The 27,484-nt window shown below is 40.0% G+C and overlaps 1 protein-coding gene across 5 annotated transcripts in view; it reads right to left on the bottom strand.

The window, feature by feature from the left end:
• Positions 1-27,484, bottom strand: part of ehbp1 (EH domain binding protein 1) — a 171,230-nt gene that overhangs the window by 114,730 nt on the left and 29,016 nt on the right. For all 5 annotated transcript variants that reach the window (XM_085427306.1, XM_085427307.1, XM_085427308.1 and 2 more), the window contains one exon: positions 26,580-26,633. In XM_085427306.1, the coding sequence (XP_085283432.1) occupies positions 26,580-26,633 (54 nt within the window). The remainder of the gene's footprint in view (positions 1-26,579; positions 26,634-27,484) is intronic.

Below are 27,484 nucleotides of genomic sequence, written 5' to 3'. Positions count from 1 at the left end.
TCTTATATTTCACTTTTACTTGTTCCCATGTTCTAGTGGGTCCTGTTGTGGCTCTAATGTGAAAGAGGATATAATATAACAATATAATATAATGTAATATAATATTGGATAATATAGTGTAATATAATAAATCTACCCTACCGCCTACTGGTGTTGGCCAGAGGGGCCGATGGCGCAATATGGCAGCCTGGCTTCTGTCAGTCTGCCCCAGGGCAGCTGTGGCTACAACCGTAGCTGTCTCCACCAGTGTGTGAATGTGAGAGTGAATGAATAGTGGCATTGTAAAGCGCTTTTGGTGCCTTGAAAAGCGCTATATAAATCCAATATATTATTATTATTATTATTAAATTACTTACGAGTTTAATTTGTCAGCAACTTTCTGCCAGCCCTCTCTCCTTGCTTTTGCAGCCTTTGCAGTGTTCCCTTGCGTTCTGATTAAACTCTGAAACTCCTGAAATCCCTCACTCAGGAGTTCTTGCTCTGCTGCCGAAAAATACCGAGCCGAGCGCGCTCCTTCGACATTTTCGCCGACCAATCAGAGGGTTGCCGATCAATGTTTCTACTATCGATGCGTAGCCCCTTTTACGACACCCAGTGATCTCACATTACTGCGTCCAGCTGTACTAATCGTCAACGGAAGGTGTGTTCGGAGAACCGGATTAGCGAGCTCACGGTTAGCGCGATGGTTTGATCTTGGATGTGTCATTTGATCTTGGATGTAGTGAGCGACGTACGAAGAACGGGCCCCTGGTCTGCTGTGTGAAGAGAAAGCTAAACATATAGTTTAGTCGTTGGTCTTATTTCTGTCCTCAGCTATGGCCAAAAAAGCTCTGGTGGTCTCCCAAAAAACAAGGTAATGGATACAAGTGGTATAAATGAGTGTCTGGGCTCAACCTTACACAGATGGTGAAGAGCTGAGTTATTCAGAGCTGCTACTCTTCCAAGTCAAGAGGAGTCAGTTGAGGTGGTTCAGGCGTTTGACTAAGATGCCACCTGGATGCTTCTTAGATGAGGTGTTTTGGGCATATCCAAAAGAAGGAGACCCTGGGGGCAGAACCAGGACAGGCTGGAGGAGAGGGAGGTCTGCAGATTGCTGCTTAGACTACTGCCTCCGTGACTCTCACCTGGATGGATGATGGGTGGATGCTTGGCCCAATTAAACACAATAACACTTGTAGAAATGTGCAAGAACCAGTGAAAAAAAAAACTGTTGCGAGTTGGCAGTCGTTTTCTGTAATCAGAATACATTAATAAGGGTATAAGTGGGCAAAACGGTCTATAAAAAGGCTATATGAGCGTGGCATTTTCAATGAAACTCAAGATTATCAGTACATTTTAAATGTCTGGCCCTTAATGCCATTGTCATTTCTTGGTGTGGCCTTAAACAGTGTGAAACTAAGTTTGACACTGCTGAGGCTAAAGCAGCTGGCATGTGGTAGCAGTACAGTAGAGCACAGCCAAAGACTGTGTGAACCCAGTTAGTATACATCCTTGCTCAGGAGTGAAAACAGCTGATCTGAATCTGTATCTCTAACCTCTACTCCACCTTTCCATTTCTCCATCTCCTGTCGATATCCAACACTACATCGCTACGAACCCTCCTATCCTTCCATCTCTCTCCCTCTTTGCCTCCTCCTTAGTACCTCACGCCTCTCTCAGACCAATAAATAAATAAAAACTACAGAAGCAAGGCCTCTTGACATTTCCTCTTGACATTTGAGCCTTGTCGCATTGGCTGGGGAACATAATGACATATCATCGGCACAGTGATTGTCCACAGAGCAGCCCCATCAGGACAGGAAGAAGATGAGGAAATAAAAAATAAAAAAAGCACTCTCTTCCCACCTCTTATCTCTCTGCAGATTACACCCTGGCTATTATACTAAGCTAATAGCGCATGCAGATACTTTATGAATGAATTTTCCAAATGCACTAAACACTTAAGAAGAGGGGATTTAGCAAAAAGGAGGATGGGGAGAAAGGGGAGGTGGGGAAAATAGGAAATACTTAAGGATATGCAAATACTCTGACGGAAGAATGGAATAACCATTTCAACAGATTTGAGTAGCGGCAGCAAACAATGGGAATGTGCTCCATTTCCCCAGATGCTACTTGTCAATCAATGTGTGTGTGAGAGAAGGTGATGGTGAGCGGGGAAGTGGAGGGGGTAACTGGGATTAGAGGGACTAGGAGGTTGTGACAATGTGTAAAATGAAAAGGGAGGACAATGTAGAAGTTGAATTTATTACAGAGAGGATAGAACTATCAATATGCTCTTTTCCTGAGCCAGGAGGAGGACTAAATGTGTGTGCAGAGGAAGCACAACAGGAGTAGGAGAAGAAGACGGGCACAGGCAGAGGATGTAGGATGTAAAGGAGGGAGGGGTGATGGCTGCATGCTGCCCCCTAGTTGCATCTTTTTACAACTACAGTGCATCAACAGAAATCAAGGTTAAGCTTCTACTTGGAATCTATTTAACTCAAAAATTCAGGCTCTTCTTAAAATAAATAAATAAATAAATAAATAAATAAATAAGAGCATGCAAACCTGAAACTACCCACAGTGCCTCATCTTTTTTTATAAATTCCAGTCAAGAAGAGTGTATCTGTGTTGGAGCAGACCTCGTCTTAGACTACCAGTCCTGCCTCTCTCCCCCTGGTGCCAGCTGGCCCTGGATCGATCCACAGATGCTCCCCTGGTGGGGGGGCAGGGGTCAGGGCAGGAGGGTGCCCGGGGGTCCTGCTGAATCTCTCTGCCCTAAAATGCCAATGGGACGGGCCGGAGAAAAGCAGGGGTAGGGACCCTTTTGTAAGGGAGGGATGGATTAATTATACTGAGTGCTAAAAAGAAACCTGCCTTCTTTGTTCAGACCTGGTTTGAAACAGACAGTTGGGTAGCGTTAAACCACGTCAAAAAGGCGACGTTCACACTGCAGGTCTTAACGCTCAATTCCAATTTTTTGATCAAATCCAATTTATTTTGTCTGCTTGTTCACACTACAAATAAAATGTGACAGCAAACGCGCTCTAGTGTGAACGCTCAAAGTGGCCCGCATGCGCAAAAGAAGACATCACACACAACGCTCTCTGTTTAGACCCAGAGAAAACAATATTGTTTGACTGATGGCCCTTAATATAAAGACTTCGGACTTTACGTTTTCCAATTTTTGCTTTAAGTTATTTTATTATTTACATAATGGTAAATGGCCTGTATTTATATAGCGCTTTACTAGTCCCTAAGGACCCCAAAGCGCTTTACATATCCAGTCATCCACCCATTCACGCACACATTCACACACTGGTGATGGCAAGCTACGTTGTAGCCACAGCCACCCTGGGGCGCACTGACAGATAATAATGTAAATAACCTAATAATTATCCTTACTGCTGTTTTAGAGGAGCGGTGCTTCAAAGGATAGTTGCAGATTTCTGTCAGAATCTGCAGATTATACAGTACAAATAAAACATTCACGTTGTCTTCCCAATAGTTTCACTAACATCTACACTGGATGGCCAGGAAGTGTTCACGATGTCTTCTCGGGCGCTTCTTCGGCGCTGATAATTGGCGTCTGTCTTGTGTCAGTGACGTAAAAGATGGATTTAATGCGACATGACCGTTCAAACAGCAGTCGCTTTCTAAAACATCGGATGTGTATCGGATTCAGTACCACATACGAAAGTGACCCAGATCGGATTTGAAAAAAATCGGATTTGTGCCGTTCACACTGTCATACCATGATCGGATATGGGTCGCATAGGCTCAAAAAAAATCGGATTTGATGAGCTTTCGCGTGCAGTGTGAACGTGGCCAAAAAGATGTCCAACACACACACTTTCAGCTAATGGCTTTTTAACACAGGTCAACTGACTTTGATTTAAACAAACGTTACATTGAGCCATACATTCACCATCAATTTAAATCTTATTTATTCTTAAAATACACTAATACAATAAAGTATACATTGTATTATTTGTACTCCACTGGTGGCTGATATTGCAGCTTTGATTTTAAAAAAAAAAAAAAAGTTTTACATTTTTCATCTGAATTCAATTTAGTTTCAGTTTAGTTTCGAGAGTCTTTACCTGTTTACACTTCATTTTGATGGTTTTAACAAGTTCATTTTGATTACATTTAGTGTTGGTTACATTTTCCTTTATTGCTGGCATTTGTCAGGGACAAATTTAAGAGTTGTGAAACTCAAAGCTTCCTCAGGTTGGTTACTCGGTCAAACTCACAGAGATTATAATTAAGGACATTTACTGTATATTCACATATTATTTTCATTAGTTTCATGAATGCAAACATCATGTTTTTTTCCTGGATATTTAAACTTTGTTATTTTCAAAGTACTGAAGCTTAAAATAAATATAGTTTTGTTCATGAAATGGCCAAAAACAACAGAGACATGTACAGACAGGTAAAACACACACTTATATATGTATATGACAATCGTCTTTACTCTATGTATACACAGTTCTGGAGTATGCCCTTTTCAACCAATCTGCCTATAACTGAAGAGTTTGTGGTGATGTTTAGTATGCTGTTGAGATAGACTGAAGATAAAAACATGGCTTTAGTATTATAACAATAATGAGACGTGATGAATCGCCGGTTTCACATCAAGCAGATGATTATCTGACTTAAGCCTGCTACCACATAAACAAAACAATCCTGACTGAGGTAAAATGGGCAACCTGAGGTCAGCTGAAGTCAGACTTCATGAAGGCAGCACATGATAAAATTCACACGCGTTACATTTTGAAAAGAACTTTTTTCTTTCTCTGTTATTAAATGCAACACTATTGAACCTAAAACTTTAAAAAAGACAGACTATAAATATTCAACTCCACACAAAACTGTACACTGGCCTTTGCGATTTGCATTCACACGGTTCAGAAACAATAAAAGCCAAACTCAATTTACCCTTTAGAATAACCCTGAGGTATCCCCGATTAGCACCCAAAATCAACTGGCTCTGTCTGAATCGAGCAGTCAGCAGATTGGACGCGGGGGTACAGTGCTATTCCTCTTGCCTCAAGGTCACAGTTATTGGAAATGGAGACATCCAATGTGCTCACATCTCTCTTTGAATCCGCACACAATGGAGTGATTCCTCTGTGTCAATTTGGCCTCCCCTGATAACTGATAAGGCTGCCAGTTTTACATACCACCTATGAATGCTGCACTATAGGCGTTATAGACACACACATCCACACACAGATTAAGACCAATTTATTCATCTGCTACTATTATATGAGAGGATTTATTTTTTTCCCCCCAAGCAGTGTGTATGTGTGTGTATTTTAAAGGCAACAATAGCCATAAAAGGAATGCAATACTATCACTTTGGTTACGTTGAATTACAATAACAATGGTCCTAATAATGGAATGAACTGTAAAAATGGCTTTCATGTGTATTGTCATATGTATATACACTTTGGAAACAGGACCAGAGGAATTTCCCACTGTGGCCCCAAAATTAGATGATCTTTCACTAACCACCACCCCGTCTCAGGTGGCATGAACTACAAAAAACCACCCCAAAATCAAAACTGCAAACAATTGAGTAAAAGTATGGGAAGAAAGTGAGTAAAGAGGGCGATTAGTTACAACAAGAGAGGGATTAAGGTTGTTTTAAACGATTGTAGATTACACCGCAGTTTGTGCTCTAGTGCTGGAAGAATATGGTGTTGAATGTCAGTGAGCGCCAGTCACACTGTCCCTTTACTGTATACGACAAAGAAATTGAATATAGTGCAGAAACAATCACTCATGAAATGAGAACCACGCTCGATGCTGACGGTGGGATAAAAACACCAACCACTACACTACACTACACTCAGTTTAAAGCTTGATGAAGAAATATCTAAATTTGTCACCTCTTCATTTGTCATTTTTGTATTTGGTATTACAAGGGGTTTGGGGTGTAGTAGCTGTCACTTGTTTCAAATGATCTCATTGGATTCCACAGCTGCTACGATGAACCTGTATTTTCATTATTTCATCAGAAAACATGAAGGACAGCAATATAAACTAAGGAGCAAAATCACTCTAAAGAAAGACTACTTTTAATCAAAGTAGACTGGCTATGCTCATTTCAAGGTCCATATGAACTCTTGAGTACCTCTGTCCGTCTTCATTTAAGGTCATCCTCATTATGACAACGTTCTTCTGATTTGCTGCCCCTCATAAACAAAAATTGAACAGCAGATCACATCATACAGAGCGAAGAATAGAAAAATATTTACAGTAGAGTTTTTGCAGCAATCACCTGTAAATACACTGACCTTGTGCTGTGAAACTTTACTGTCTCTATAAAAAAATGTATATGACATCAGGAAAAACAAAGGGTCTAACTGAATGTTAAGAGGCTGGAAATCAGGACCAAAGAGCGCAAGTTATCCCAGATGAAACTGTTGTATAAATAACTCTTTTACTGTTGCCACCTAACAACAGAGAGGCCAGTTACTTGATAAAAAACACTTTACTTCCAGCTGACACCCCCCACCCCCAAAGCAAACCTTCACACAAATAGTTGCTATTGAGTTTAATGACACCACATTCTAAAACTTTATCATTTAATTTATTTCATGAGATTTAAAAAAAATCTCTTTATTCAGCAAGTGTGCACCCAGTAATCTATATTAAATTGTGAAGAGACTCCAGTTATCACAAATATTGATAATCAGTCAGAAAGAAACATAACAGTGTGTTTAAATGAGAGAGGAAACACCGATGGGTGTAGAGTGAGAGAGAGAGAGAGGAATCCCTTTAATGTAGGGGTGCCTCTGATGGCAGCAGATGAAAGGGGGAGCGCCACACACAAACCAGTCCTTAAAAGGCCTAATCCCAACTGGGAGAGTGGAGCGTTTTACTGGGGAGTAACCTCTGGCTAGCTTGTAACACAGAGCCAAACAGAGAGACACATTAAATGGAAAACTGGTGTATTCTAGAGGCCAAATGGAGTTAATGAAATCTCCAGATATAATGGCTTTCATCTCTACCCCACACAGCCAGAACCCAAGTCAGCAGGTTTAGGGAACTCAAAAAGAAGGAGGAAAAAAATATCATCAGGCGTCTATGGCATGCATACTCCCATGACCTTCCCACCAAGGTCAGACTTGATTTGAGTGTGAGTGCATTTTGAGCTCTGATTGCAGAGAAAAAAAAAGTGTATTGAGCAATGTAGTGTAGCAAGTACGGCAAATTTCTGTAGGTCAACCCAAAATTGTCCTTGAAAGAAAAAGCAATCATGTTTCCATCAGCTTTGAGGTTATTGCAGAAATGAAGCTATGTGGAAAATTATAGCTTATGATGCTGACTCGTTTTGCTTAATCTTGAAATTAACAGTCACAAAAAGTAAAATGCTAACATTTGTCTATAAACAAGCTACATGTGGCTTTAGCATCACAGCTGAACCTAAAGTTACCGTTTTTGCCATGATCATGTCAAAAATCCCCAACCAGTTGTAGGCAAACACATTATTCAAGTCATTTGAGAACAGTAGTTTTATTTGTTTTTTTTAATTTGCCCTTTTGCACTATGACACTATCAGAGTGATGAAATTTATGAAACTGGAAGCCAGATATATATCGCAGTGTTCAACAGCCCTATGGCAGTCAACAAGGAGAACAACTGGCATGGACACATTTAGATGAATATATTATATATTAAAAACGGGCTCTTAAAATGGATTTTTGTAGGACACTGAATTAAACTGTCACTGTAAAAATCGCTTCAGATGAGAGCCAGAATGGATCTGTGTGAACACTGCCCATATAACGTTCTGTTGGTTCAACTTGGAACAGTTTGTTTGGTAAACACAGTCTGGAAAAAAAAAAAAAGCTTTAGTTTGGAAAATCTTCAGGTTAAAATCTTTTTGACTGATGGTGAAAGGTAAAAGAAAAGGCAGGAAATCTGAATTAGTTCAAGACAGTAAACTGCTGTCATTCAATCAATTTAAATGTCTGGATCAACTGGTTAATTATTAGTACCACTGAAATAAGTCACTGTCACTGAACTTTTCTGATTAGTCTGCATCACAATTCATAACGAGCAAAACTGCTTAGATGGACACCAAACTAATATCTCACATCTTTCTCGCTTCATTTCCGTCCCTCCAACCCAGTCTCTCTCTCCCACGTTATCAGTGTGTCCAGGGTGCCCTCCTCTTTTTGACTCTTTGGGTCTTTCTTTGGGGTGGCCCTCAGTGCCCCCCACACACACTCAGACCTAGAGCATGCACTTCAGACAGGGGGCTAATGGGAAAATAAATTACCAGCAGGAAAAAGCCCTGGCTCTGCACTTCTGCTGCAGAGAGAAAGAGACACAGGGGGGTTGGAAAAGAAGGGGGTGGTCAAGAAATGGAAAGAGAGAAGGGTAGAGAGGAAGACAGAGAGAAACTGATTGCAAGGAAACTAACGAAAAAGAAAAGTCAAAAAAGGGAAGAAGATGGAGAAAATGAGGGAGAGGGTATAACAGGAAAGTAAAAAGTGATGAGGAGGCAGGGAGGAAGAGAGACAGATAGGTCGACGGGATTAGCTAGAGTTCATTCCTGGTCTATGAAGTGCCTGCTCATCACTTTTCCAGCCATTTTACCATCTCTGGCCATCACAGAGACCTAAAATGGCCAATAACATCACCATCCCCACACACACACGCTCCCTGAGCTACTGTATCTTAGATCGATTACTCCCTCTGCATGAAGCAGCAGCTGAGATATGAGGAGGGCAGAATCACCATGGTGGCAGACATCCATGATGGTGTGTGCTCAATAAAGTCTGAGTTAGTGTGCGTTTCTATGAACATATACGAGAAATACAAGTGCATCAAAAAAAAAAAAAGGGGGGGGGGGGACACAGAGCATCCATCCATGTCCAAGTAGTACTGTGTGCATGTGTAACAGGTGGAAACGATCTCTTGTGAGATTTTACCAAAGAAAGGGAGCTTTTCCAAAATGAGAACTTGATTGGAACAGCTCACGTAGGAATGTAGTGAATCTGTGCTGCTGAGAATTTGCATCAGGAAGGTGTCATGGAGTAGTGCAGGAGAGTGGAAATGGCCAAACAGCTTACATTACAATGACAAGAGTTATGTGGCCCACATTAATTATATGGCAACTGTGCGGGGAAAAAATGTATTGAAAGAAAATCATCACAATATAAGAGATGAAAATTGGCTTTAACCTTTTTTTGACAGTATAAAAGTACATGTGTGTACTATTATTATCAGTCAAATTAAATAATTAAACTAAACTGCTCTCCTATTTGCTTTCCCTCACTCTTGCTCTTTCTCTACTGCTAACTTCCTGTTCTGGTAGTTACTGTGGTGGTCGTTGATATCGGTTAGCTCCCTTTCCAGTGAGTTTGTCATACTCTACCAAACTGGACTGCAGCAGGTGATTGTAGTTTTCCTTCTGGTGATGATGGAGTTGCACTAACTACAATGCACCAGGTGCAGCTGGAAAGCAGGTTCGAGGTCAACGAGGCTGCAGAAGGAGGACTACATTCTCCAGCTGAAGTTGGAGATGTTCACTGTAAATGATGCTGATTATATTGGTTTGTTATTCATTTTACACAAAGCCTTTTACAATTAGAGTATTTGCAGAAGAGACACACTGTTTTTTTTTGGGTAGTTCGCTTAAGAAAGCCTGATGTGCATGCTCTTCCCACGCCAAAAACAACACCCAGACCTCTGGGAAAAACTGCCTCTGACTATCTACACTGTCTAAATTCTTAGTATAGTATCTATTTCAAGGTAGTACAAAGCCTCTTAACATGAAATGTACTTAAAACAATGACAACTTACCATGAAACTGCAATATAAACACGTTCCAAAAAGATTATGATGACTATTGGATGATTCCCACCATGTTTCGTAACTTTCTCAGCAGATAATACAAAAGAGGACACCAAGAAGTTCAAGGGTTTTCTAGATTAATCAGACTGGGACCTCTATATGCCAGAGACTTAACAGGCAGATTTCCAGGTAATCACAAGATCGGAATTTTCGGGGGGGAAATTATTTTCATGCAATTCTCAATTTCAGAATCCATTTGTTTTAGCTGTTTGTTGGCAGGCTGCTGAGATCTGCTATGATAGGGCCCTAATCCAGAGCAAAGCTGATTTACTTAAGGGGGAGGGAGGAGGTTAAGATGGCCTGTGACAAGAAACAATTGCCCAAAGTGAGAGTCTGCTCTCTCCCACCCTGCTCCATGACAAAGGTGTACTCTCCATGCTAAGTGACAAATCTGGGGAGACAAAGAACACTAGCAGGGTGATGCTCTGCTTCAGTGGCTCTGATTGTGGCCAACTCAAAGAGAATCTAATATGGATTTTTTTTTTTTAAAGGGAGAGAGGGAGATTAGAATGAAAGAGAAACAATGAACACCTTCTACCAAGGGGGAATTAGTGGAGGGATTGGATAAGGAGCTGGTGTGCGTGTGTGCGAGCGTTCATGGATGAGCACTCGGAAATTCCTTTTGCATGAAAGAACAATGGGGTTCACGAATTCTGTTTCTGTGCATTTACATGTAAAGATATACTGATACAAATGGATCCATCTCATTTTTCAAACATTCTTAATGCGGCTACACCATTAGTGTTAATCTAATACTTTCACAACCTCAAAAGAATTGACAGCTAACACTGTAAATGTGATAGAAGCTAACAGTTCACATTTTTCAATAAAGTTGCTAAACTGCAGATTAATCAGATGAATTGATTCCTTTATCTCAAAGTAAGAAAACACACACACAAAAAAGTGAACATTCAGGTCAATTATACAAGGTCAAACATTATCCATACATAAATTGTGTGCTTTATTTAGAGATATTTAGAACCATTAATCACATTGTTCAATAATTGGAGCATATTATGTTTAAAAATGATTGAACTGCATTAATTCCAAATTAATATCTGGAACAAAGCAGCTAAATTTCCACAAGGATAATCAAAAACTGCTGCTTGAAGTTGCAGTTGAGGTTGACACTTTGGTCATTGCTTCAGTGAACTGTGACATCATCATAGCCTTGTAACCTATCACGCTTACATAAAAATAAATAAAATCATTACATTAGAGGTGGGAAAGATTCACATATGACTGAAATGCCACTAAAGACCAACCCACTTGTACAGTAGCCTCACCAGGTTACAACAACAGATGTACAACACACCGAAATGCCACCAAAGTGCAGCACGCGCCAGAAGCTGTGATATCACTTTTTGTTCATGTCGCTGTACACAAACAACAGCTATGCTCGCCAAACAATAATGACGAGCATAAACTGCCAGTCAGAGGTTGAACGATTTAGACCTTTTTGTGGATATTTATCAGAAGAAAAACTGAAAGTAAATGATGTTAAGTCAGAACAGTTCTCTGGTTTTTGTTTTTCTTACTTTGTCTGCCTCACTGTTACCGTTCAACAGTTACACTGAGCTAATTATATACTTTAAGGATGCTTAATGATCATAACTTGTTTTTTAAAAAATGAACTAGTCCCTCAATTATACATTGACAGACAAATCGCAACAAACTCATCATAGTCAGAGTGGTTATCAAATCTCTGTACCTTCAGTACTTCTGTATATAACCAAGTCTGAACACATTTTTTTTTTTAAATGTAAGAAGGGAAAAAAGAAATCAGATGAATTAGTCTCAAAGTAAGAAAACCCATAGAAAGCAAGTGAACATTCAGCTCAATCTATTATACATGATTAAATATCAATCATACATAAATCATGTACTTTATTCAGAGCTATTTAAAACCATTAATCACATTGTTCATTAACTAAAGCATATTATAAAACGCAGCTGAAACATTAATGCTGTTAGCATCGTGCATATCCAGGATGTAGGTATGTGTATTGCCAGGGCAGTGACTGACCTAGACTATAGTCTGAAATGCAACGCTTCACACAGCTGTCTTTTACCTGACTTATTTACAGCTTTCCATCCCAGTGAGAGATCTGCAGCCCCTGTTTATAACTGTCAAAATGAGATGCCCAGTTTATGGAATCATTAAAATCAAATTACAATAAAAGCAAAGTCTATAATGTCTAAACCCCCAATGGCAAATAAAAATATTAACATATAAAATATAGCTAGAAACACTCAGTTTCAAATGGCCTCATTTGGCCTCTTGAAGGTGAAAGGGGTTCATGATACAGTGTCCTTCACTTCAACTCCTAGCACTTTCTAAAATGTATGCCTTTTTAGCATCAGCAACCTCAAATTCCTCATCCCAGACTGTGGGTACGGTTTTCCAAAAACAGATTTATATGGCAAACAGAGCATGTTTAGGGATCAGTCTAACTGTCAGTGAATGGCTTAGCAGTGGCATCAGAGCACATCACTAAAGCCTATTCATTGCCACTTAGCAGAACAGTCACCTTAGTTTAACACTGTGTGTATGTGTGTGCGGGTGTGTGTTCACTTCCTAATACTGTCATATACAAACACACTCGCACGTACTCACTGTGAGCAGATTTTGAAAAAGATAATGTCAAACCAGTCTCCCTGCACAGTAGTTTAGCTGGAGTTTACCATAAAAGCCTTTGTATATGCACAAACCATAACCATCACTTGCATCTCCTGAGAAACCCACCCACTCAGGCCCACTGGGTCAAGCTTGTGGATAAACATGGGCATTTACAGAAGACAGTGTTTTGCGAGCCACACAGGCCTGTCTCCATCACAAGCAGCCATCTTAAGTCGCACAGGGGAAAAATAAATATCCAAGAGATAATAACTGTTCCACAGCCGTTTTCCAATTGCACCTCACACCCCACCACAACTGCCTGACCACCCATCATCGCCATGTAACACATGACACCAAAAACAAGGCGAGATGAGGACAAAGACAAGAAGGTAAAGTCGGATTAGCGCCGACTGAGGAGAAGGGCAGGTGACAGCATGTGAGGCAATGAAGTGATAGAGGACAACCTCAGAGATGACTGATAAGAGAGGGTGTGGCGGCCAATAATGTACGACCGAGAGACTTTGTTCAGACAGTAGCGCTCAGAAATAATTATTTAAAAACAGAGGCTAATATTTTAGGGTCTTTATCTTATAATATAAAGCACTCAAGACGGCATCAATGTTTAAAAAAATACTGATGTATAATCACTTTAAAGTTGCATTTCTTTTGTGTTAAAGACTGGCACGAGTCTGTACACATTGAGCGTCGGCAAGGGACAGCAGCCATGATCATAATTTAAGACCACATTAGCTAGTAGGTAAGAAGGCACTCCAGTCCACTTTGAATTATACATTTACATGGATGCAATTTTAGTGCATTTGGAGGTTTTCTGATTGAAAGTGATTTTAAAATTAAGTGATAGCCATCTGCTGCACCTGGGGTGAGGGAGGAAGATTGGACAAAAGACACACACTGTGGCACAGACTCAGATGAATCGTAACTAATGATTAAATGCAAAGTGTTATATACACTTTCACTACTTGTGATATCATCTTCCCTAATAAAGGGATGACGCATGCTCTTTTGTATAACTGGGTGAAAAGAGTTGAGTGGAGAAGAAGCAGTGCATCATGGGAAGAACCCCCCAGCAGCCTAGGCCCATTGCAGTAGAACGTGACAGAACAAGGGTTCAGGGTCACCTGGTTTATCAGAAAGAAAAGTTTTACGCTTAATCTTAAAAGCAGAGAGGTAGGCTGTCTCCCAATACAGCTGTTACAGTAGCAGATTTCATCATTACAGTTTTAACACAATATTGGAAGCATGTTATGAATAAAGACAGACACACGTTTTAATAACATTTTGAGTTTGGTCTAACTCCGAGCTCTACAACGAAGGCGACACAGGTAGGGGACAGGATGTTTTGCAGGTGATACTTGTGTTATGGGGTCAAACATCACACTGTATGAGGCAAAAACAAAGCCTGTTTGAGCTGGTTTCTGCGTGTGTGTAATATAAATGTATTTATATGTGTCTGAGAGGGACATTACATGGTGTATGTGGATCCATGCCGAGAGCCTGTGTGCACATGTGTGTAAATACTGTATGAAAGACACAAACTGTGTGTGTTTGAGATGTTGTGCATATGACTGTCAGTGTCTGGTGACATCTGCTGCGTTGTTGGCCGGGTGCAGATCACAGCAGGCCGCAGGCGCCTCAAACCAAGGAGATGAAAGCTGAGGTCACAACCTGGACCAGTGGGACAAGGCACACAAATACAAATGCACACATGCAAGTGTAAACAACATACACAAACTGTATGCACAAGACACACACCGTAAACATATGTCACACACACACACACAGCATGTGAAGGACAAAAGACGAAAGAATAAGCCAAGCAAGGATTTAAAAAGAGGAAAAAAAAAATCAAAGCAGACAAAAGAAAACGGGACTAAAAGCAAAACTACACCCACACAGACAGGAAACTGAAAAAGATGATGCAAGCACAGAAGCAAAGCCCCACATTGTCAGGGGCAACAGTTTAATCAGTTTAATTAACAAACACGTGCATGTATGCATGTAAGCAAAAACACACACACACACACACACACACACACACACACACACACACACACACACGGTGTGTGCCAAGCAGCTGTGTGCCAAAAGCTGTACAAATCAGAAGGTGCCTCTGTGTGTCTGAGTATATGTGAGAGCTACAATCTGAATAGAAGAGTTACAGACACACACAAAAAGATGCATTTCAGTATCGCTTCAAATTCTGAATTTGTTGAATCCTTTCTGAATTAAGTCAGCTACCATTATGGTAAATTACCTTGTAATAAAGCTTCTTTTGACTGACACAAAAACATGAAAAACAAACAAGACCTTCTCATACATACATTAATTAAATTACTGCAAATTAAAATATGATAATCAAAATTTGTATTAGACAGGCACGTTTTAAATTAGTATCTTTATACTTCTGCTTCATGAAAACCTTGTAGAGTTTGAAAATACTGTTTTGAACTGTGACATATATATAATATCTCTGAAGTGTCAAATTTAGGCCAGATTTCCAAGGTCTTTAAAACCTTCCACTCTAGAGTGCAACAGGAAGCAAAATATTGTATTTCATTCGACTGAATCACGTCATGAGAGTGGTTACCTGATTGTGCTATCCGGCTCGATTTAACAGAGTCACAGTTTCATAGGTATTGGTGCACAAATTATCATCACTCACAGATCAGTGCTGTCACTCTCTATACACAGTTAGCACGATTGCAAAGTGAAAGCAAAAAAACAAGCGCAAATTCAAACGCGACTTCAATATGTCACATATTGACAGTGGCTCACCGATGCCAATGACATAATTACCCAGCTACATTTCTGAAAGAATGCAAAAGCATTGACATATATTTTTCCTACAATAGCCCGACGGGCAGGGAAGAGATAGATTTTGGTAGCCCGACTGAAAAAATCGCTAGCTCCGGGACGTCGGGCTAGCGATATTGCAAGCCCTGTATCTGATTGAGGAATCACTCATCTTTGGAAAAGAGAGTTTATTACAGAGAAATGGCTCTTTCCAAAATAAAAGCTATACTATCCGCTTCTTCTGGGCTATATTCTCAGCAGCATAAGGAGAATCATGTGCTAACAGCTGTCTAAATGACTCGGCTAAAGTTAGTAGCATGCTTGCTTTTTTTTGTCTGCTTCCACTTGTCTTTGCACTAGGATGATGTCGGCGTAAATGTGCAGTCATATTCGTTGTGTTCCCACTAGTGCTTTCAGGTAAATCTCGTTGAAATGACCTTAACGCCACAACACGGCAAATCTCCGTTAACGAGCTACCGCCGATCCTTCGTGCATGGGGCTAGACGGCCAACACGTTAACGAGCTAACTGCGCTAACACACTAGTTCACACCAATGTAATTAAGCATTGCATGGCACATCCAACATACTGTTTTACTTTAGTCCATGACTCGCTTACCTTCAGGGTCATACGTCACATGAAAACCAAAATAATTCCAAACGCCAGATCTGAATGAGGTTCAATTTGCCTGTTGCAAGGAGAGCTTAACTTCTGTCTCGCTAGCTTGCCCTGCGCTCTTCCTTCTGACTATGCTGTCTGTGTGGAGCGCTCAGTGGATCTGCGCTGGACAGTGCAGCCTAGGCGGAGTAGTCGAACGCAGATTCACTGAGCGCTCAACACAGACAGCATCGTCAGAAGGAAAGTTGATAAAATAAATTACAAATGTTGTATTGTTCGATACATATGCGTACCGAACCGAAAGCACTGTATCGAACGGTTCAATATCGATACGAATATCGTTGCACCCCTAATATATATTCAGTGTCTCAATTGGACACCAGCTGCCACATGCTGAGTTACAGACAAGCATGACAACAGCACAGAGATGTAGTTCGAGAGACACACGCAAACACACACAGACAAACCTCTATGGCAGTGGTCGCAGTTAGTCAGCAGACTGGCCATGTGACAGGGTGGCGTGGTGTGGATTAGGGGCCAGTAAGCCTATTAGGGCGACAGGAGGGACCACCCGGCCTCCACAGCCACACACAGCACCCTAACACATAACTGGCTGGAAACACAGCCAAATACAGAGTTCCCCAGACACAGGTGCAGTTACACAAAGACAAAAATATACCCACATCGGCACAAAAGGAGAAACAGACACTCTCCTTATAAATGTTTTCTTTTTTTCACTTTAAGCTGAATTGTGGGGTAATTTCCTCCATAATGTGACTGCATCGTTTCCTTATTTAGCCAACAAATTGCTGATGTGCTTTCGGAGCATTAAAATAATATTTTTAGCTGCACAGTGGCAGAAAATGGCAGCGTTTAGGATGGTAACAGTTGTGTGTCTGTGTGTGTGTGTGTGTGTGAGTGCGCCCAGGGAGGAGTCTGGAAGTGGGGGGTAATCACAAGCATCTGTCCTCTCTCCACACGGCAATTAATTAGATTAAATTAATTTGGAAAGCATGTGTGAATGTGTGATCCCATACTAGGAACCTCCCGCCTTCTTACAATCTCACACACACAAACGCACAGGAAATTATTTACATGCCTCAATCTTTGAACTATAAAGCATATATTATTTAAAATTAGCATTGCGTTCACACACAAACAACCCAAGCGAATGCACACGCTCTTCTTTCTGACACAATAAATTAGGCCTTTTGAGTTCTCCAAACTATTTAAGAAATGGGAAATGAGCAAAGGTGAAAACTTTGGAGACACACGCGTGCACACAAGCGCAAATTAATCCCAATTTGTCGGCCGCGGCACGGGAGAAACTTTTGGGATTTCATACTTCATACCAGCTTTTGTCACCTTTGCATGAATAGCCGAGGGCTGAAATAATTGTGTTTTTCTTCCCCGAGGCCCAGTCAGCGCTCACAAGCCACTGGCCTACGTAATGTGTTCCAGACAGAGACAGGGGAGGGGGGAGAGCAGTATACACACCATGGCTACGTGTACAATACAGAGAGGGTGTGTGTGTGTGTGTGTGTGTGTGTGTGTGTGTGTGTGTGTGTGTGTGTGTGTGTGTGTGTGTGTGTAAAAGTGATCGAGGTACATTTGTGTGTGTGTCTTTGTGTGTGTGTATAAAGGTGATAGAGGTACATTTGTGTGTGTACGTCATGTTTTTTTTTTTCATCCGAACTGAGTGTGTCAGTATGTGACTGTGTTACTGTGTGAGTGGGCATATGTGGCGTGGAAAGGCCCTTAATGGAGTTGGATGTGGTCCACAATAGCCAGGACTTCACCTTAGAGAGAAAACACAGAATGAAGGGGACAAAAAGAGATGGAGAAGGTAGAAGGACGCAACAAGAATGTGATCAAAAGAGGTGAAATGTGATCGTAAACCATTGGTGAAAATCCCATCATATACACAGCATACAAATCAAATACGGATATGGACTCAATGCATTTAAGTTAAATTAATGTAAAAACACTACATCAGAAGTATTTCATACTACAGTTTGATTTATGTCTGCGTTCATACCTCAGTTTTTGAGGTTAGCGTTTCAGCTCTCTTCTCGGTTTTTTGGGCCACAGTTTCAGCTGTTGCCTCAGATTTTGGTCTACCAATTTCGCATCACGCCTCGCTTTTTGGGCTAAAAATTTATCTTTAGGACCCATTTAACATCATGCTTTTTGTACTATGATTTCAGTTTCTGTTTCAGATTTCAGCTCGTTTTGGTTTTTGGGCTACGTTCAAATCTCGATTTTTTTAGCTACGGTTTTGTTTCATGCCTCTGTTTTTGGGTCAGAATCATATCTCGGTTTCTGGGACACATTTTCAGCGTGTTTCATTATTTGGCCAGATTCACATCACAGCTTTTAGCCTACAGTTTCATCTCCTGTCTTGTTTTTGGGCCAAGTTCAGGTGGAAACTCCTGGGCTAGTTTCGATTTGTGCCACAGTTTTATGATCAGGATCATGTGTCGGTCTTTGAGCTACGGTTTTGGTTCGTGGCTTAGTTTTCCTTCAGAAAGGATACATCATAATAATATTTGACTGTAGGTTGAACTAAAAATAAACTCCATTATTGTGATGCATTACCAGTTCCTTTGCTACAGTATAATAATATTTAAAAATGCAGCTTTCATCAGACTACTATACTTAAACCAGTCAATAACAGCTCCACAGAGGCATCACATGGATATGGGTTAATGAAACTAGATGAAACTCACAGGTTTTGTTCTCAGTTAGGGATATGCAACTAAGCAAAATTTGAATTTCCATGCAATTATGCCCTCCATTAATTTTAAATGCAGGATAATCAATATCGGGTTGTTTTGTTGAGGGTTGTTTTTTGGGGGGGAAGGGCATAGTGTGTTTTATTTTGTCTTTCCTTTACCGAGATCTAATTTAGCCTTTCCTTAAAACTCCAAACTCAGGTCAGGCCAAGATAAGAGGAGGAGAGACGTAGATTAAGAAAAGCAGTAAAACCAACTCAGCTGTTTGGAAACACTTTGGTTTTAAACAGTCAGGTGATAATAACAAATAAAACCCTGTTTGTTTTTTTTAACAACTGCATCGTGTTTTAAAAGTCAGTTTGTCGCATTAATTGGTCGTGATCAGAAAACAGCATAAGATATCAATATAACTGTGGTTAGACTTAGAAACCATAGCCTTGGTTTGAAAATTGTTACACACTTATAAATTAGATATTTTTCCTTTTCTGTAATAAGAGACATAATCAGTCTTACTGTCACATTTTAAAGATTTTAACTATTAAAAAAAAAAAGGAGGACAGGAAAAAGCTGCGAGTACATAAAGTGTCAATTTCAAATTCGATATTTAAAATGTGTGTACGTGCAGCAGACAGGCTGTCAAATGTTGTGAGTGCCGATTTGGAAGCGCCTTCCTGCCTGGGTGACATTGATGTAATGTGAGTGAAAAAGGTGAAGTATGAGTTGGAGGGAGGAAAGATGGGCCTTTGAGTGTGTATCACTGTATATTCAATGTATTCAGACATGATAGCTTCTCACATGAAATGCAATGGTGTGTGTGTGTGTGTGTGTGTGTGTGTGTGTGTGTGTGTGTGTGTGTGTGTGTGTTATTTAAATCCCTCCACAAAGCTTTGAAGATGAGGCAAGTTGGTCTCCCATCTCCAGCTTTGGCTGATATGCAAACGCAGAGAGAATACACACAGACATACATACACATATTAACCCCACCACCACCACCACCACACACACACACACACACACACACACACACACACAAAAGAGCCTGTCAGCACAATGCCTTCAAATATAGCCGTCCAATCTTTTGACTCTCAATTTGCCCACCTTTTTGATAATACGCGCCTGTTTGAAAAAGGGTGAAAGGCAAGGGTAGCATGCAATTTAGAGATACTACTGTGTAGCCATTTTCAGCCTTCCGCCTCTTTCCCTCTCTCTCCTTCTCCATCGCTTTCTCCTCTTTGCTCTCCCTCTCTCTCCATCTTTTGATTATGCGATTCGCCTTGGCAGACGAACAAATAGAGGAGAGAAAAAGGTAGTGTTTGACACTGCCATTTTCAATGACAAAATACAATCTAGCCAGGGCCAGTAATTCGACGGGGAGGGATTAGCCTAGCGCGAGGTTGGGCCCCCAGATTAAGACGAAGCCCGAGCGCGGGGATCTTGAATTTCATCATCTTCGGCGCTCGGGCACAATGCAGTATTCTTCCCCTTTTCTCCTCTGCCGTCTGATGAGGGGTCAGGAGAACTCACCTCTCCTCTTCTTTTGTTACTCCTCCTCTTCGGAGCAGCACTCACTACTGCATTCATTCATGTGTCCTTTACTTTACATTAGCTCAGATACCTGAAGGGTGTGGGTGGCTGGTGGGGGGGGACGCGAGTGCTCTTTACAGTCATGCACACGCAGGCAAAGTCAGAATGAAAATAACCTAAAATGTAATACGGATAATGTTGGATAAGGTTATACTTTTCATCACACATGCTTTGAAACAAACACACAGAAACGTGAAGGCTGCACAGACATCTAAAGACAAACATAGATGCAGGTGACAAAAACGGGTTATCCAGCAAATTTAATCATGAATGCCTGAAAAGGAGTTTGCTCATCTTAGGCTGGCCTGCCCTCTTGTGGTGAGAATGTTCAAATTAAAATGAACACTGAACATGGTTTATCAATCATTGCCTTTGCTTGCACATATCATGTAATTATTGTGTCTATATCTCTTTTAATCACTGACTAATATTAGCAGTGAGAATATATATATAATTTTTTTAAAGGAGCAATGGGTGCAAATCAGTAGCACTGGTGTACATCAATGAATGCAAATAAAGATCTCAGAACTGAGATACATTGGTTTGTAATAAATTAAAGCATATATGAAACTGAAATTAGGATAAAGATGACATATTAAATGTTTAATCTGACAATGTAATTTATATTTTATTTCCATATTTATTTAAATGAGTCAAAGACTTTGGGATGTGGCAACAAAAGACTGCCAAGGTTGGAATGGTTAAAAAAAAATTTTTAAATAGCCATCCTAACATCTAATGAGTTTATTTAATAATATAATTGGGTTTAAAAAGAGCTCGTCAGACAAGTTCAGTCTTGTTGAAGTAAAGAAACAGTGACGGCTTCACTGCTCTGTGATAGACTGGATAAGAGAATAGTTCAACAATTTAAGAATAAAGTTTCTTAACTTTTAAGTGCAAAGAATTCTGGAATTTTATCATTTATACCATATGTTATTATTAAAAAGCTTCAGAAAATCCAGTCAAGTTCTTGAACCAATGTGAGAAATTTACATTCACATATAGTAATGACTCATTCTGTAATGAAGTCAATGCATTGGGTCAGACACCATGCAAAAGAGAGGAAAAAAAGAGAACAACAACAACCACCCAATACTTTAAACACATGTAGGAATGCCCTTCTCTGGGCCCTAGCTCACTAAAGAAAGTCTGCCTGAACTTTCCACCCGTGTTGGGAAATCACCGATCCAAAAACTAATTTCAGCATCTCCATCCTCATAGATGCTCAGAGTTTTTCTAAATAATTTCTAAGGGACTTGTTTGAAGGATCTTTTTTAGGCTTTATAGTTAGGAGAAACTCGGCCTCAGGATACCTTCACATGTGTGTGAAGGTGTAAGGTTGCCTTCTCCCTCCTCTCCCTCCATTCCTGCTGTCAGTAGACTTTGTCAGGCTTTGATCTTTCTATCATTAGTCAGGTATGCAGAGACACAGGCAAACCACCAACTTGTCTTTTTCTCTCCCCTTCTTGCTTTTTCTTTTCTTGTGCTCTCCCACGCTCTACCTAGAGAAAACCTGCTGACCTGCTTGTCTTCTCTACTCTCTGTCAAAGATAGAAAGGTAGAGCAGCGTCGTTTCTTTGAGCTTGACGAGTACAGAAAGTGACAGTTTCTGTGCTCTCTGCCAGCTCTATTTTTCCACATTCTTTAAGAACAGGGTGGAAGAGTCTCGGTGTCCATCCCTGTTGGTCACTAGCAGTGCATGTCTCCCTAAAGTCACACATTGGAATATTTGGAAGTTGGTTTAAGAGAGCACTTCTTAAAGATGTGTTTACTCGTGTCATGAAGTCTAACAGCTGTTTTTACAACAAAGAAAATTGGTACAGTTAATTTTGTTGTTGTTGATTTGTTACTTCAAACAGCTAACCCTTTAATATAACAGCACACATAATAAATCTGCTAATTAAAAAACAACAAACAAAACAGTCCATTAAAAACTAACTTTTGAATTGTTTTACTGTAATATACTTAAAATTTTCTGCACGTAGAAATGCAGGCTGACCATTCGTTAGGATAAAAAAAAAAAAAAAAAAAAAAAAAAAAAAAGGCTTGCATAAGAGAGGAAATACCCGTCTCTGGTGATATTCCAAGCTGAAATTCTTGGAAACAGAACTATTTGAATACTTTCACAGCTCCTGATTAAATATGTTGCAGTATCCTTGTCCTTTAACTAAAGGACCAGAATACGTACCTGTGACCATACAGAAGTACTCGAGTAAAACCAATCTCACATAATTGTATTCACACCAACTGTTCATCGAAAAATCTTTAAAAAAACAAAAGACTTGAGTTTGGTACCTCTCTCACATCTAAAGTCAATATGTGAGAGGTTTAAGTGATAAACTGATATATTCTGCAAAGACTAGGGATCTTTTAGGGTCACTGGTTGCATGACTACAACTGGATTCCTTTTTATATCATTTCCTATCATGCTTTGTGTGGAAATTTACAAGGAGAAAAACTTGCTGAACGGTGGAGCAGAAACAGTGGGGGCTTTTGGCTACAGCTGCTCTTTGTGTGTGCAATGATTTGTTCTGTGAAAACAGAAAAAAGATGAAAAGAGCAGAAGATGGACATAAGTGAATGAAGAAAGAGCACCTAGTGATTGTTGGCGTTGCTCACATGATTGAATGTCAGGATTTGCATAAAACCTGCTTGGTTTTACTGAGGAAAAAATAAAATAAATAAGTAGTACAGGTATACACAACTCCAGGCAAGGTTTTCTTTATCATTTGGATAACCAGAGGCATATCCTTGAAATTTCACTTCTTGTTTTAATAATTGCATATCTCAGAGTTTAAATTTATATTTAAACATCTTTACATAGAAAGGGGAGTTTCCCTGCTCCAGCACACAAATCAAAGTGGGCTGTATGTTAAGGTTGGGCAATTGGACGAATGTTGAACTTTTCACTGGTCGTTTTTACAAGAGCGATTTATTTACCTATTTATTTATTTGCCCATGAGTAAGTTTGCTAATAATGTTGGTTGAAGCTAAGAGAAGCAGTCAACAGGAATTTATTTATTTATTTGTTTTTAAAGGGCTGTTTTAACGTCACCCTCTTCCAGCTGTGTGCAAATGCACCCTCAGAGTGTGCGCCCAAATGTAGCAGCGATTCATTTACTCAAACTCATAACATAATGAAAGAAAAAGGGCTAGGGTAGCCTATGTTAAAACAAACAATAACATTTTATTTAAATTAAAAAAACAAAACAAAAACACAATGCTGGGGAGGGAAACAAAGAGAAACTGGCTTCTTTTTTCCACTATACCCGTGTTTACAGGCCGTTCCACTGTTTATCAGTCTCACTGTGCACTGTGTCCACCAGGGGCTGTCCTTTCCATGTTATGCTGCTGGTGAAAAGCTTTTCCAGAGCTTGTTGATGGAGCTGCAGACGCTGGTGGTAGCCTGGCATACTCAGTGGGTTGGTGGACACGTATTTGCTCATTCAAGTTAGTTGCGCGAGTCCTTTGCTGGCACTATACGTCTGGATAGGCAGCACATCCCTTGGGTTACATCCTCAGGTTTACCTCTTTCATCCGGTTTAAAGCCAAAGAAATCCCCCATTGGCGACTTTGTATTTTCTTTTGGCAAATAGTTCCTCCATGTTTGGACTTATTCTGTGTTCTAAAAGCAGTCTGTGCATGTATAAATTGCTCCGCCCATCAAAAAGTCACCTCCACGAATATATCGCCTATCGTCATTTATTGGACTGATGAATGTCGGTCGGAAAAATGTTTACATATTGCCCAGCTGTACTGTATGTGGCCCATAATGTGAAATGAATTTGACATCCCTGTTTTAAAGTGATTTTTTTCATGAGATTCCTGGTTAATTTTGGAGGTGTGCAGGTTTTTATCTTCTAGTTTTTAATCCTAGATAAAAAAAGAAAAGAAAAAGAAAAACAGTGAAAAATGCTTTCTCCACAGTCCTGGTGGTTTTCCTTTGGTGGAGCGATACCTTATGAGGACAAAGATGGTGAATTCTGCTTTGTTTTTCTAAATTGAGTGGAAGGATTTAATGCCTATGAGTAAAAAAGGCCACAGTGCAATAGAGGACCTGATTTTTATCCATGTCTACATTTTAAAACTACTTGCCGGTCTACACAATGAGGTGAAATGGTGCTTACTACCATGTTCTGGGGTTTCATTTAATTATGAGAAAAGCAACAGTTGATTAACTAACCACAGGGTGGCGCCTGCCCTGAAAGTTTCCCCTTATGTGTACCTTGAACCGGAATTAGTGCTGAGCTTTAGCCATAATGTGGGACAACAGTTCCAGTAGCAGAGAAGGCCTATTTCAGTGGCAAAATTTGTATTTTTATTGTCACATTTACATTAGCTTGCACTACTAATAAAGTTTGTGAATAAAAATGCTACTTGGTATGACTCTACAATAATATGGTAAGAAAACAAAGACAATACTTTCTATTTTTTAGTTTGATGCATTTATTACTTTTAGGCTGAACTTCTGTCATTTGTTTTTAATCAGGATGTCCTAACAAAAACTGCCTGAAAAGCTGTCCGTTTTAACTAAAAATGCTAGAAAGAGGGAGCATATTCTTCTCCTATCTCCACCTGATCCTAGGGCTGGATCAGGTGACCCTGAATCCTCCCTTAGTTATGATGCGATAGGTCTAGGCTGCTGGGCACTTCCCATGATGCACTGAGTGCTCTCCTCTGTGTTTATACACCACTCTGCATTTAATCATTAGTTATTATTAATCTCTGGCTGCCCCTCCGTAATCCTGGTTCTGCTGGAGGTTTTTCCTGTTAAAAGGAAGGTTTTCCTGGAGGAACACCTGGAGGTTTTCCTTCCCACTGTTGCCAACGTGCTTGCTCGTAACGGGTCATATGATTGTAGGGGTTTTCTTTCTGTATCATTTACCTTACAATATAAAGTTCCCTGAGACAACTCCTGTTGTAATTTGGCACTATATAAATAAGACTGAACTGAAATTTAAAATGCAGACTCAGTTAGTTCAACATGTGTGCAAGATTGATGGACACCACGTCACAAACCTGCCACAAGTTACCATGAAAAAAGCAAATAAAAGTTTCCAGTTCTTCCTGGCCACCTCCACTTCTCTTCACCAGTTTGCTTCAATTCTCTACTTTGCTGTCTCAGTTTCTTCCTGCTCTCACAAACCTCTACAATACAAGAAATTCTCTCCATCCATGTTATTTTATCATGTTTTTGTTCTTCTTGCCAATTTTTGTTTTAGTTTTTTTAACTAAAAATTGTTTTTTGAGGCTTTTTTCAAAAATTGTGTCTGCCAAACCACACTCAGCAGTTTACAGTTTCTTTCTTTTTTGGAAATATGAATTAGTTGGTGCAACAATCTAGGCAGAGCAAAACCATATCACTTAAAGTGTAAATGCATATCCTTAAATAAAAGTATGTAATGAAAATGGTAGGTCTAAAAGAGCTTAAATGTAACATTTTAAAAGGTTACAGGTTAACAATGATGCCGTCTTTGACTCACTGGCTGGTTAAATTTTAATGTTTGAAACAACTCAGTTGTGACTGTGGAAATGGAAAGAGGCTGAATAAAGTATCGTTCCGTGAAGAGGGCTTTTATTTTTCCACTGTCATGGGACAGTGAATATGGTGCACAACATCTGAAGCTGTGTCACCTAAAGAAAAAAGGCTTCCCCACTATCACTTTCTCGCCTCAGTCAATTTTCCATGACAGCCCAAGCATGACTACTAGAGAGCAAGCAACTGTCCTTCCTTGGATAAAGTTTCAGTTTTCACTTGTTTCTGCTGACTTATACAGCAGTCTGACTAACATGGCATGAGCACATTACGGAAAAGCAGTTGCTATAATATAAATTGATGGGAACTCCTAAAAACATTTGCATTAATAAAGTAACAATTGAATTTTACAAGCACATGTATTTTACATGCACATGGTTTGTGGCGTCAAAAAGACAAGTGTAAAAAGTACTCTACTATTACTTGAGAAAAACAGTCTGTTACTACAATAAAAACAAATATATCCTTGTAAAACATGTACATGAATATTATTCAAGCCATTTAATCCGAGGTACTCAGATTATGTAATGACATAAACTGACCACATGGTGGCACAATCTGCACATGAAATGCAAAGACCGTGTCCCTAGAAGACTCCTGAGAATACTGAAAGCTGGTAAATCATCCCTGTCTTGTTTAACATCTAATCCCCAAGTTCCTCTATATGACATTTCAGATGAGTTTGAGCACTTCACACAATTATAGGCTGCGCTCCTTTCCAACCATCAGGTTAGACAGAAAATATGGATATGTAACAACAACAAAAGCATCGTTAACCATGTTAATGAAGAAGCATGTGTACATTTAGTACTCACATTTTCAATGACAAACGTCCATTCTTTGTCCTCAAACTCCTCTGCGTGGGGGTCCTACAAACAAGACAACAGTTATTTAATTAAATTCTAATTTTCACTTTGGCCGTGTGCCAACAGACAGAAAACTGAGTGAGCTCAACAGCTTCCAACCCACTATCATCTCTATTCACCTCATGACCCAGTTTTTATGTTCCATTTCCCCTTATAAATTGTTTGCATTACTGAGGTGACTTTCAATTACACAAGGTTGGGCTACTGAATCCACAGATGGAAACATTAAAATGCAGAAAATTTCTGTGTACTTTAAGCATCTCTGTGTTGCCTCTCTTCCCATCTTCCTGCCTGTTTAAAATCGACATAATGAAAGAAGAGAGGAACGGAGGCAGGAAGCAGCCCGGCCTTACTGTGCTGCGGTGGGTGACCTTCACTGCCCTCCAGTACTCTCTTAAGCACATGCACAGTACACACAAACACAAGACAGAGCTGGACACAGCACAAAGAGAGAAAGCACAGCTGCATGTCAAGTGGTAAACACTAAAAACTGGGCCCATTGAAACCAGATGGTTGGATGCAGGTTAAACCAGTACAATCACTTCAGGTGCTAAAGCATCTGCACATATATTATGCCAGTATTTGGACTGTGGGAGTCAAATTGCAGAACAGGTGATATGATAGGTTGGATTTCAGAGATGCATTAAACCCTGGTTGCAATGGGCATTTCAAGGATGGTCAGCTGACATACGTCGACACCAGGGGGCAAGCCCCAGACTAAAAACACACTTATGACTTATGGGGCACAGCTCAGGTTTAGTCTCTACACCTTTACTAAAGTATTAATGCAAACAATGGCCAGATTTAAATAATAATAGTGATATAAAAGCTTTAAAGCTGATCCACCCAACAAA

The sequence above is a fragment of the Rhamphochromis longiceps genome, linkage group LG13 (genome assembly GCF_057381845.1).
Source record: "Rhamphochromis longiceps isolate RC_006_pf linkage group LG13, R_longiceps_female_GT1.1, whole genome shotgun sequence".
NCBI lineage: Eukaryota > Metazoa > Chordata > Actinopteri > Cichliformes > Cichlidae > Rhamphochromis > Rhamphochromis longiceps.
The sequence above is the reverse complement of the archived record's forward strand: the minus strand, read 5'-3'. Positions and strand labels throughout refer to the sequence as shown.